Raw genomic sequence first — 13,303 nt, 5'->3', positions numbered from 1 at the left:
AGCAAAATAAAACAAAGATGTCAAAATTTTGCACAACCAATACATAATAAGCTCCATATCGTATAAGCAATTTGCAACCTATAGAATGGAATTAAGATATGAAAACACGGAGCAAGACAAATGGCAATAATTCAACAAATTAGGATCCTCCTTAATTAAGAAACTTTATTATGCAGAGAAGGCAGCTTGACCCTTTGAAAGAGACAGTTCAAAAAGTTGTCACATCAATTAAGTGCAGCAATTATTTTAACAACTTACAAATATAAGAGTGTACAAGTATGCGCCTGTTGCAATCGGAACACCAAGTGAAGTTGTACCCTCTAGAAAAGACCGCAACTGGTTTATGCTAATTCCAATGAGCAACAAAGCAAGAGCCTCCCACTGTTACAAACATAGATCCACACCACACATGCAATATGGATACACTATAACCAATTAACCAGTCCAAATGCCCACATATTTGATTTCAATTTTTGGATAATTGACCATGATACAATTCAAGGAGAAAAATATTTCTGTTCAAACTAACCTGAATAATAGAAAATCGCCGCTTCATGATCATCTTTAACAAGATAGCTATTACCAAAACCTGCATAAGTTGGACAGTACTGAAACAGATTCACTAAGAATTCTCACAAGAAAACCAAAAGAAAAGGCATGATCATATGCATAGTACTCTAAATTTTCCCATGGTTAACAGTAGTATAAAGTTAGCTTTCACTAATACATTAAACTTCTAGATAGAATGAGTCCTAAACTGATTCTATTTAGGATTCATCGCACTCATTGATTGTGGTTGTAACAAACACATGACGAATAATCAAATGGAAACGGGTTTAAAGCATAAACTAACCCAAAATGCATTTATTTAGAGCAAAAAGGAGATTGATTAGAACCTATACCATTTAAATAATCATTAAACAAAATGTATTATTCTACCTTTAGGTTACTAAGCATCTTCACAGTAGCAGGATTAAAATAAAGCTGCAAGGGAATAATGGCACAAATATTAGAAAACAATTACTTCAAGGAAAAAAGCGAAAGAATATTAAAAAAGACTTTAGCTAAAGACTCCAACTGCATGATGAACTTTAGGTAATTGTTAATAGCGTAAAGTAGAGCTGGAACTGTAAGAAGCACATTATTTCGAGCAGCCTGTAAAATTTTGGAGCAAAGGAAAAGACACCTTGAGGTCAAAAAGATGTTGATATATTACTTTCAGAGAAGTAGATTCAGTGCAAAACAATAATTTGCAGATAAAAAGGGGGAAATGAGCTAAAAGTTCCAAAAAGACTTCATGTCACATTAAGACGGTTTTGCTTGATCAAAATGACACCACACTGATATTTGCACAGATATATTAGTTTACAGAATGCAATCCAAACATATTTTTATCAACCAAATAAGATACTTAATTGGGAGCATCTTTTTCAGAAAACCCATAATATGAATAGAGAGTTAAAATTATATCAACTATTAATAAACCAAAGGAAGAATAAAGAGAATGCCCCTCAACAATAAAAGAATGCTAGCAATGTATCTTCACTCATCTACCATTAGTCTCATTAAAGTTGCACATTGCATAACACCGTGTCTGACCAAATTTACTATACAAGACCAAGAAAATCAATAAAAAATGCACAACTATGTGAAACTAAAACATTTCACTGATTTGCTTTATCTCTACTTTCAGCATGGCATCTTAATAACTGGAATTCTTCTAATTTCTCCCCCTTTAAAACTCAAAATACCTTTAAAGTGTTAACTAAGATCACAATGAATAACCATGTTGGTATGCCAATTGTTATTGTTATCTACCACAAATCATACATGGTTAAGTCAGCTTCTTAACCAGTCTCAGAGTTTAGCACCCAAACAAAATCATCGCCTACCAATAGAAGAAACGTAATGAAACTAACATTCAAACCTCTAATTAGCCCAATGGTTTGCCTCTTAGAATAGTCTACAAGTTTTTCATTTTTTATCAAAAGCTATCAGAATGTATCATAAAACAATCAACTCAAGAATCAATAGTCAAATTAGTGATACAGAACTAAATAGAATTGCAATTAGAATCATAAATTTGTGGAAGTAAAGTTCTTACCTGCACTAACGAAGAAATTGAGAGGAGAGATTTCTCCCCAACTTTCTTATTCCGAGCCTTCAGAAAGAGAGAGTTAAATAAGTACAATAGTTAAAACCTAATTAAAGAACTTAGTAAAAAGAATCTGAAATAGCATTTAGTGTAATAATCAATGGGATAGGATTTCCATTAATCTTTGAAATGCAATTGTTCCTGTTACGGCTGAAACTAATAGCAAGCCCATTGAGCTTCTACAGGCTAGGCTTAGTAACTTTTCCTAACACTGTAGGCCATGATAAAAAGTAAATTTACTTTAGCAATCCTCTCTAACTTCCAGAACTAATGCAGCTGATCTGTTACACTTCCAGAATATCAGATAATACATGGAAATGAACATTATCTACTTGTTCCAACATGTCAGGATATCCCCACTAAAATTAATTTACGAATCAGATACAAAACAATTTACAAAAATAATTGATGAATTTTGTAACACCCCCTCTCTTATACTTCTCAAGTTTCACGAACAAAGATATTTTTAACACTTTTCCTACATGAAGCAATTTAGATTGAATAGTTAAAAGTGAGGACTGAGTTTAGTGGGCTTCTGACACCTTTATACCATATAAGCACTTTGCTTTGTTCACGGAAACCAAATTCAACAATTGCGCTGTATAAGGGCATCTTATATTGGATACACTGGAGCTCTATTTTCCCGAATTATTTTGATAAGTTGTAATAGAGAGACATTTAAGATTTCTTTGGTCTATCTAACCTAGTATAAAAAGATAATTTAATCTTAAATTCAACATGTACAACTATGACTTAATTGAGAATACAACTCCATGGGGACAAGAGAGTTCCTCATTGGACACCACTTTAGGCATATGTTATAACATGATTATAGCTAAACTAACACATGAAAAGCATATAAATCTTTTTGTTGAGTTCTTGAACTCCACTTTAGGTAAATGGTATAAGCCCCCCTACTATTCTAGTTGACAGTTAATAAAATGCTAAAAAGGTACCTAGAACAAGAGCATAATAATAGCTAAAATAACTTTAGCCAACTCAGTAAGAAAGTTAACGCTAATGGGACTAAACTTGAAACCACCATCCACCTTTGACATATAAACCAATATAGGCTACAATAATATAAACGTATGGTGTTAGAATGCAAAGAAATCTCGGATTCATAGTACCGATTTAGATTTGATGGTTAGAAACAAAGAATTTACCTGAAAACAGACCAAAATGCAGTCCCCACCGACCAAAAGAACGTTGAGGAGACGATTTTTGGAGGATACATAGCTGCGATGCGTATCGTAAGACCTCAAAAATGGTTTTAGAACCGGGCGGTGCTATTTTTGAATGACAAACACTGCATTCTATCATAATTATCGAGGGGAAGAAGCGGGAAAGGATAAAAAATGGGGGGAGAAATTAGAATACGACTCCTAAAGATGTCACACACTTAAAACTATACTTCGTGTTTTGTAAATTTTTTAGATTATGACTATTAAATATGACACATATTATTGTAAGTCATAAATCGTTCAGACTTTAAAAAAATATGACATTTTTTATGACACATGTTTTGCAAGTCATAAATTAACGTGTGTCATCGTTCGTGTGTCATTAAAGGTATATTTTCTTATAGTGACAATTGGAGTAAAAGGCGGATGCATATTCATTATTTTAGATTGAATATTAAATATAGTTCAATATACTAAAGGAATAAGAAAAAAAATAAGAAATTTTACATACCTATTATATTGAAAAAAAGTATTAAAATTTTTGGATCCTCATTTCTAAATTTCTAAATTAGTCACTGATTGGAGCTGCCTACGAGGCAAACTTTTGTAATTAATATTTTCTTTAAAACTATTTAATAAAATAACATCTATTTTTTATATTCGTGTAAATATGTATCTTTAATTTATATCATATGTATTTTTCTTTTTGATAAAATTTATATGCTTTTTTTTTTACTTTTTAACTCTTTTCTATTTTTTTATTTTGGTCATGTAAAAGGTTGAAAACTCTTATTAAATTTTTATTTTACCTTTTTGAAAAGTATTGACGTGACATATTTTTATTTTATATATAAAATAATTTAATTTTCTAAATATTTTTATGGTGTTATCCATTCAATAATTTTTAAAAATATCATTTAAATAAAATAGCCCGCCTATAATGACCAATTTCGGAGAAGGTGACAAGTTAATTACTAAAAAAATATTTTTATTTATTAAATTGTGAAAGGTATTTACGTATAAAACTTGGCGTTGCAAGTTGTTTGCTAACTACAACTGGAATCTGCCAAAAACAAAAATAATACTATTAAATATTAGAGGAGAACATTTGTTATTATATTTAGAGTTTGCCAAAATACAGGATCAAATGAATTCACGAAAAATAAAATATTGAATAATTTGTTTAGGATTTTCCAGAAAAAAGAGTCAAAGGAATTCATAAAATCAGAAACTATTGAATATTTTATGAAGAAATAGTATATTTTAAGAGTTGTTTGAAATACAGAAATTCATATAAATAAATTATTGAATATATATTTATTAGAAGGAAATTGTTTATACTAGTTACATCAAGTGGTAAGAAGTTTTAAAATAGGGTGAACTTAGAAATTTTTCCAGGGACCAAATCTGAACTATGAACTTTAGGGGACGACAAAGCACATCTTTAAGGGACTAAAAGCCAATTAAACCATTCTGTCTCCCATTACATTCACCTCTAGCACTTGATGTTTTATAAAATAAGATCTCGAATTTAACTTTTATGGATGAAAAAGCAATGGGAGAACTTGACCTCCAAAATAAGGTTCAATCCGACTTGAATTTTGATTTACTCAAAATTCTTTTGACTATCGAACATCACATGATATCAGATAAATATAAGGGTAAAGTACATCATAGGTCATTGAACTATACTCAAATAATTATATTAAACGTTTAAAAGTTACAAAATAGTCATTCATTTATCAAACTGTTACAAAATGATACTTGACTTGATAATAATTATAAAAATTTGATAAATTTAGTGATCATTTTGTAACAATTTGATAAAATTTAATAATCATTTTTTACAATTTCAATAAAATAAATGACCATTTTATAAATTCTGAAAACTTAATGACTAAAATGATTACTTTAGTATTATTCAACGGTCTTCAATGTACTTTTCCCTAAATATATATTTAAGAGTAATTCATTCATTCATTTATTTATTTTTTGCAATTATGATTTGAAAATGGGACTTTAGTCATTGGTAGTGTTTTACTTGATATTTATTTATTTTTATATATTGACCTTGGTTTATAATTTTCATGCTTCAGTGTCCAGTCAAGCCTACTGCCATTTTTTATTGTTATTTTATTTGCTAAACTCATGGCGACTATATATATATATATACATTGGACTAAAAGAGAATAGGTTTAGAACAGTTTGATTATTAAATTAATTTTAGGATATCATTTCATCAATATATTCTAATATTTGCTTAAAGTTTAGATTGTATATCAATTTTATCATTAACTTTTTAAACGTTTCAATTTAAACATTGAGTTTTATATTAGGATTCGATTAGGGGACTAAATTATTAAAATTTAAACGACATGATAATTTGATAGTTTAAATATTGACATGTATTGATTTGAAAACCAAAAAAAAAAATCATAATTTTAAATTTAAAATAAATTTAATGAATAAATTATTAGATAAATTACATCACATATGCACTCAATAATTAGTAAGATTGTAAATGGTCATCAAATTTAAAAGTTACAAACATGTCATTCTATTTACTGATGGTAACAAATATATTATTTTTTTCATTAAGTGTGATATTAATTTTTAGTTACAATTGAGTGACTTGATTGTTATAACGATAAATTCAGTGAATGTTTATTACAGTCGATAAAAAGATAATCCGTTTGTAACTTTTTGGAATCCAGTGACCCATTTTTAATCTTACTAATCATTAAATGACTCAGAGTGTAGTTTACTCTAAAATTTCCGTTATTTTATAAAAAAGAGAAAATTCTTCGATTATTTAAAAGCAAAAATAGTTTAAAAAAAATAAACCAAATTCGCAACTATAAATACACCAAACCACCAACAACCTTCCGTTTCGTTTGTAATTCAACGGTACTTTCTCCATTTTTTTCGTTTTCTCTACATTTCCGTTACGTTTTGTTTAGATCTGAATTGAAAAGGTTTCATTCGGTTGTTTTTTTTTTCAGAGAAATAAAAAATCATACGAAATGGCACGCAAGAAGATCAGAGAGTTCGATTCCAAGAGATTGTTGAAAGAACATTTCAAGAGACTTTCCGGAAAAGACCTGCCGATCAAATCCGCGCAAGTCAGTTCAATTTCTCCTTCTAGATCTCCCTATTCATTTCGAAGTTCATCGATATTTCATTTTTCAGTTCGATTTGTATAATTGTATTAGTCTTTCTTAGCTGTTTAATTTGAATTGATTTTTAGTTCAAACTATCGTTCTAGATCTCTCTTTTCATTTGAAGTTTATCAACTTTCCTTTTATTTTTAGTTAGATTTGTATTGGTATTTTTTTACTATTTTAAAGCAGATTATTGAAAAATACTGCTCGTATTTTGATTTCCTGATCTAGTATTAAATTAGCAAGATTCGGTAGGTTTAATTACTCTTTAGTTTTATGAAAATAGAAAATTCATTCCAGATCAGGAAGTTTTGAAATATAAAATGAATTTAGGAAGTTCATCTACCTTTCTTGATTCATTGATTTATGATTATTGTATGTAACTGAACTTTGACTGCTTTTTCTGCTCGTGCTGCTGATTTTATGAATTAAAGATGTTGGTCTTCCTTGATTCATTGTGAAGATACTAATTTTTTTTATTACTATAATTATTATTATTATAATTATTATATATATTATTATTATTATTAAAAAATAATTACAAATAATATTATAGGTCCAACAGACTGGCCCAAACAAAAAAAACCCTAAAACTCATTTAGGGTTTGTATCTCAGCCAGCCAGTCGCCGCCTTGCTTCTCAGCCGTTGGATCTAACTTAGATCCAACGGTCCAGATGGTTCTAGCAGGAAACCCTAGGGTGATGATACCCTAGGGACACGTCCCAGCCGCCGCCGTAGCTTCCAGAAGACCACGCGGCGCTGCTTCAACTTCCAGCCGCCCCACGTCGACACCAGCTTCGCCGACACTCCAGAACGTCATGAAGCCACCCACGTTGAGCCCTATGGTGAGTCACCACCATAACTATGGTGACTCACTGGTGACTCACCGGGCCTTTCATCCTTAGGACCGGTCCGAGACAAGCTCCGGTGATGGCTATAAAGCCATCACCCAACTTGCAAAGGAAAAAGAGGCAACCAACAGAGCAAAGAAAAAAAAAAAAGAAACAAGAAAAAGAAAGCAAACCAACAACCATAAAAAAAAAAAGCAAGGAGAAACAGAGAACTTACCGGGAAGACACGCCGTGATCGGAGTCACCACCGGCCTCCAAACGAAAACCGAAGGTATTTTTTTAGATTTGCTCCGATCGGGAGCTATTTAGGAGAAAAGAGCACCGGAACCGTCATTAGGACGGTCTGATCTACGTTGTGGTGTAAAAATAATTTTTTCCGACCACCGGATGCGGTGGCCGGCGGTGAGAAACACGGCGGCAGACGGCTGTCGCCCGGTGACCGGCTTCCCTCCGATGAGGGAAGCTAGAGAGAAGCGAGAGAATTTTTTCTCTCAGAGAAGAGAGAGAGAGGGAAGAGAGGAGAAATGAGAGCTGGCCCTTCGAGCCAGCCAGTTTTGGACTTAAATAGCCCTCCCCAAACGACGCCGTTTTGGGGAGGGGTCTGTTTGTAATTAACTAATTGTTAAATTCCGTCCGCAGCCATCCTAACTTGTAATCTTTACATTTTAGTCACTAAATCAAATTTATAATCCTTTTAATTTGGTTTCTAAATTTTCTTTTTATATTTAACCCTTAACCGTATTATAAATATTTAGGAAAATATATATTAGTCCCTTAATTTTAATAAATAATATTTTAATCCTGAGTTTATATTTAATTTTAATCTGATATTCGATTATAATCCTTTTAATTTGGTTTTCTAAATTTTCTTTTTTATTTTTAACCCTTAACCGTATTTATAAATATTTAGGATAAATAATATATTATCCCTTAATTTTAATAAATAATATTTTAATCCTGAGTTTATTTTAATTTATTTTAATCTGATATTCGATTTTTATATATTTTATTTTAGTCACTAAATTAATAAATAAAATAGCATGTTTAATCCTTATAATTTAAATAATTATGAATAGGTATTTAATTTTAAATTTATTATAATTTAGTCCACTAATTTTAAATATTTTCTTTTATTTTACTGCTTTTAAATATATAGTTCAATTGTATTTTTATTGTTTTAATTTACTTGTTTATATATTTAAATATTATTTATGTAGTCATATAAATATATATATAATAAATAATAATTTATAATTTTTTTACATAAATTATATTATATTTATTTTTCAATATCGAAGAAAAGGGCAGTCTTATTACAACTGTATGTCCTATTCTGGTATTTTAAATTAAATATTATAAAAATTATAATTTAATTTTATTTAAATTATTATATTAATATTATTAATATTGAAGAAAAGAACTGTCTTAAAGCACCTAGAAGTCCTTTTCTGATATTTCTAAATAAATAACATTTATTTATAAATATATATAATTATTTTTTTTTCTTATAATTATAATTTTGAAATAAGATTAAATTAAATATATTTTGAATTTTTAAATTTCTAATAATAGAGACAATTTATAATTAAAAAGTACCAATTTTGGGCGTTGTAGGGGTGCTAATCCTTCCCTAAACGTAACCGACCACGAATCCCTTTTTATTATTAAAAAGAACGATTTTTTTGGGATAAACGCAGATCAGTTCATCTTTTAACTGATGTTTTCTTAAAACTCTTTTAAAAGATAATTTTTAGGTATTCGATCTACCTAACCCAAAAGGCCGATGTCGACTCCCAAATTATTTTCAAAACCATTTATTCATATCAATTTTCCTGCCAAGTAATATTTCGTGCCCGGACTAAAACCGGTTACGACACATTGAACTTAGAGTGATTTGTTTGGTTGTGCCTGTTGATTTTAGATTACGGAATCAACTGATTTCAATCAGCTAGTAGAGAATGAGCCATGGCTATCGTCACAGAAACTGGTTGTTAAACCTGATATGTTGTTTGGAAAGCGTGGGAAGAGTGGTTTGGTTGGCTTAAATCTGGATTTTGCTCAAGTTATTGCTTTCGTAAAGGAGCGCCTCGGCAAAGAGGTTTGCCCAGTGTTCGTGTTTTTTGCAGCCATTAATTTGTCGTTATTATGGTCGAGGGTTCGACTTATGCTAACCTCTCATGAGTTATAGGTGGAAATGGGTGGATGCAAGGGACCGGTTACAACATTCATTGTTGAACCTTTCATCCCTCACAATGAAGAGTTCTACCTTAACATAGGCTCTGAGCGACTTGGCTGCAGCATTAGCTTTTCAGAGTGTGGAGGGATTGAAATCGAAGAGAACTGGGATAAGGTACTTTGAGATCATCTGAGTTTTTTTTTCTCAGTTTAACTTTGTTTCTTGTTTTATTTTCACCTTAAATAGTTTCTTAGTTAAGTGGGTTGCCGTCATACAGGTTAAGACCATATTTGTCCCCACTGGGTCTCCTTTCACAGCAGAAATTTGTGCTCCACTTGTTGCAACCCTTCCCTTGGAGGTAATATTTCCAAATAATCAATGATTTTGTGGGCTGCCTTTGCTTCTTGATTGTATTTTCATTAATTTCTCTATTATCTGTACTTTTGCTTTAGATTTTCCTTTGCTTAACTTGAGCACGTTCCTTCTTCCAATGGAAAACTTAATCGGATAGCTTTCAGAAATTATCTTGTATCCATTCTGTAAATGCTCTTTGAATTTTTAACTAAATATAAATTCATTTATTATAGATCAAGGGAGAAATTGAAGAGTTCATCAAAGTGATTTTTACTCTGTTTCAAGGTATGAAATATATCTGGCTTAAATCTAAAGCTATTCAAACTAACATTTCGGACTTGTGATTAACTTTTTCATGCTTGAAAATGTCAGATCTGGACTTCACTTTCCTTGAGATGAACCCTTTCACACTGGTTGATGGAAAGCCTTACCCTTTGGACATGAGAGGCGAGCTGGATGACACTGCTGCTTTCAAGAACTTCAAGAAGTATATCCCCTTTTATCAGTAGTTTTCTCTATTTATTGTTTCAATGCAGTGTGGAATAGGGGATGGAATTCAACTGATTCAATTTAATTCCTTTGTAGGTGGGGCAATATTGAATTTCCCATGCCTTTTGGAAGAGTTATGAGTGCAACTGAAAGCTATATTCATGGGCTAGATGAGAAGGTACATTAGATTTAATAGATAGTTGGCTTTGTATGCAAACTCTTCTTTTACTTGCTAATCAGCCAATTGGAGTGGAAACTTCAGCTGTATACATGGAAATTTTTATTAATCACCTAAACCTGAATATTCTATTCAGTTTACCGTCCAGTTAATCCGATAAAAGTGGAATACAGTATGTAGCAGTTCTTTTAATAGTTTCATCCAAAAATATGGTATTAATTTAAAAACAAATATTTATACTACAGACTAGCGCATCTTTGAAATTTACGGTGTTGAACCCTATGGGACGCATTTGGACAATGGTAGCTGGAGGAGGTGCTAGTGTCATCTATGCTGATACGGTTGGTTATCTTGCTTTTGCTCTCAGTGTGTTCGGCATAGGCTGTTCATGCTTTTAATTTACTCGTGTCATTCATTGTCTAATCAGGTCGGAGATCTCGGCTTTGCTTCTGAGCTTGGAAATTATGCAGAATATAGTGGAGCACCAAATGAAGAGGAAGTATTGCAGTATGCCAGAGTAGTAATTGATGTAAGGACTCCGGCCCTTAATTTATATTATAATGTTACTAAAGTAGTAATCCAGATCTTGTACTTGACCGATTAATGCTGTCTCGATCGAAGACAAAATGAAATATTTTCAAGTAATTCAAGATATAGAACATACCATGCATTCATAAGCATCATGAGCACGTTTTTTACCTGTGCTCGCTAACATGCATCCTCAAACCGGTTTAAGCATTTGATTTTTGGCTGTGCAAATAATTTCACCGTTCTTCTATAGTGTGCAACCGCAGACCCCGATGGTCACAAAAGAGCCCTTGTAATCGGTGGAGGAATAGCTAACTTTACTGATGTTGGTGCTACATTTAACGGCATAATTCGAGCCCTGAAGGAGAAGGTGAGCTTAAATATAATGGTGTATTCCTTCACTTTCTGTGTCCACCTTCATAAGTTAATACTAACTGGATGTGCAAATTTATATAGGAACTGAAGCTCAAAGCCGCGCGGATGCACATATATGTGAGGAGAGGAGGTCCGAATTACCAGAGGGGTCTCGTGAAAATGCGCGCACTCGGCGAGGAAATCGGAATCCCTATTGTGGTATCGGTATTATTTGTCTAAATCTTTTCCCAAACTAAAACATTTTCTGATGTTTTCGTTTTCAATTCGGTGCTTCTCTCGTAGGTCTACGGTCCGGAAGCTACGATGACTGGTATTTGCCAGCAGGCAATCCAGTACATCACTGCAGCTGCCTAAGTTGTTGGCTGCCATCTCTGTTATATTTGTCAGCAATGAAAGATCCTTGAAATTGTCTACATCTTGGTCTCCCATTTTTATTTTCTGAACGTCACTAATAAACTTCATCTTTGTTAATCTCAGATAATAGTATATGGTTATGTTGCATTCTTTTATTTTATTTTTTGTAGTATTCATGTCTGATATTATTATCAGACGCATACTTTTATGTACTCGTTTAGATCTGAATAATATAGATATAAGATGAATATTAATGGAAACGTCCAAAAGGAAATTACCAGAGGGAAATATGAATATCAACATAATGACCCAATTGTTGATAGGGGCGAAATCAAAAATTATTTTAAAGGAGAGAGTTAAATTATATGTTGTAATAAATTTGGGTAGAGAATCATGACCAAAAAATTAAGATCGCAATGCAAGAACATGTGAAATATTCATAAAAAAAAATTACGAACAACGTAAAAGAATTTCACTACATAAATGTGTTACGATAAAGATTGTAGAAATTGCACCAAGGACAAATTAATTCACACAAAATCCTTTATTTTCTCTCACAATCCTTATAAACCTTATAAACATGCATCACGGGATCTCGTTCTTGCTTTCTTAATTTTAACTATTCCCCAAATGAATCTTATCGCACACTTTTCTATCAATACAAACAAAATTTAGATCACAATTTCTAGCTAATATAGATACTAGGGCAAATTACGTGTTTAATATTTAAATTGTCAATTTTGGTCCGTTTTAGTATCTAAACTTTTATTTTTTTTCAAAACCATACCTAACGTTTAGTTTTTTATTGCATTTTAGTACATCGCCGTTAAAAATTTAATGGCACTGCATTTTTACGTGTGAATTACATCATTCATTACTCAACTATCTTCTCACTCCTATTTTGGTACTAAAGTTTAAAAAAATTTCAATTTAACTGCTCAACTTTCAAACTCATATTTTAATTACTCTAATTTATTTTATTAATAATTAGTATGACATGACTTTTTTATTATTATTATTTTAATATATAATTTAAAATAAAAATTAAATTTGAAAGTTTGAGTGATTAAACTAGGAATAATTTGAAAGTTAAGTAGTTAAATTAAAAATAAAATAAAATTTAGTAACCAAAATAGGGATGAGAAGATAATTGAGTGATGAATGATGTAATTTACCCATAAAAAAGGTGTCATGTGCAAATCACCTATCAGGTTTTTAACGATGAGGTACTAAAACGAAACAAAAACTAAAAATTAAGAATGATTTTAGAAAAAATTGATAGTTTAAATACTAAAACGGATCAAAATTTGATAGTTTAAGTACTAAATGCGTAATTTACCCTAGTTATTATTGTACACAACACAATGGCCTAATTGTTAACAAGAGTGAAGCCAAAATATCTGTTGAACATGTGTTTTGATACAACAAATAATTGCAAAATGATTAGAAAATAACTCAAAGTCCAAATTAATTTGAAAAATATGTTTTAAATGTTTT

The 13,303-nt window shown here is 31.1% G+C and overlaps 1 protein-coding gene and 1 pseudogene across 1 annotated transcript; one reads left to right on the top strand and one right to left on the bottom strand.

The window, feature by feature from the left end:
* Positions 1-207: 207 nt before the first annotated feature.
* On the bottom strand, positions 208-3,478 carry LOC120142677 (annotated as a pseudogene).
* Positions 3,479-6,174: 2,696 nt separating this feature from the next.
* Positions 6,175-11,820, top strand: LOC120142630 (ATP-citrate synthase alpha chain protein 1). Its single transcript, XM_039157167.1, has 13 exons — positions 6,175-6,246; positions 6,342-6,461; positions 9,274-9,450; positions 9,541-9,702; positions 9,806-9,886; positions 10,116-10,167; positions 10,255-10,369; positions 10,468-10,549; positions 10,795-10,890; positions 10,977-11,078; positions 11,331-11,447; positions 11,534-11,650; positions 11,735-11,820. The coding sequence occupies exons 2-13, from the start codon at positions 6,363-6,365 to the stop codon at positions 11,804-11,806; spliced, it is 1,272 nt and encodes a 423-aa protein (XP_039013098.1). The 5' UTR covers positions 6,175-6,246; positions 6,342-6,362; the 3' UTR covers positions 11,807-11,820.
* Positions 11,821-13,303: the final 1,483 nt, after the last annotated feature.

Source organism: Hibiscus syriacus, unplaced genomic scaffold (genome assembly GCF_006381635.1).
Source record: "Hibiscus syriacus cultivar Baekdansim isolate YM2019G1 unplaced genomic scaffold, ASM638163v2 tig00110831_pilon, whole genome shotgun sequence".
NCBI classification, from domain to species: Eukaryota; Viridiplantae; Streptophyta; class Magnoliopsida; order Malvales; family Malvaceae; genus Hibiscus; species Hibiscus syriacus.
This window is presented reverse-complemented; position numbering and strand designations above follow the sequence as displayed.

What these genes read in the sequence shown, in the direction of transcription:
- LOC120142630 (XM_039157167.1), top strand. Translation starts at nt 6,363, where the DNA reads ATGGCACGCAAGAAGATCAGAGAGTTCGATTCCAAGAGATTGTTGAAA. An exon ending in TGCCGATCAAATCCGCGCAA is followed by an intron (nt 6,462 to 9,273) that starts GTCAGTTCAATT and finishes TGTTGATTTTAG; the next exon opens with ATTACGGAATCAACTGATTT. An exon ending in GTGTCATCTATGCTGATACG is followed by an intron (nt 10,891 to 10,976) that starts GTTGGTTATCTT and finishes TTGTCTAATCAG; the next exon opens with GTCGGAGATCTCGGCTTTGC.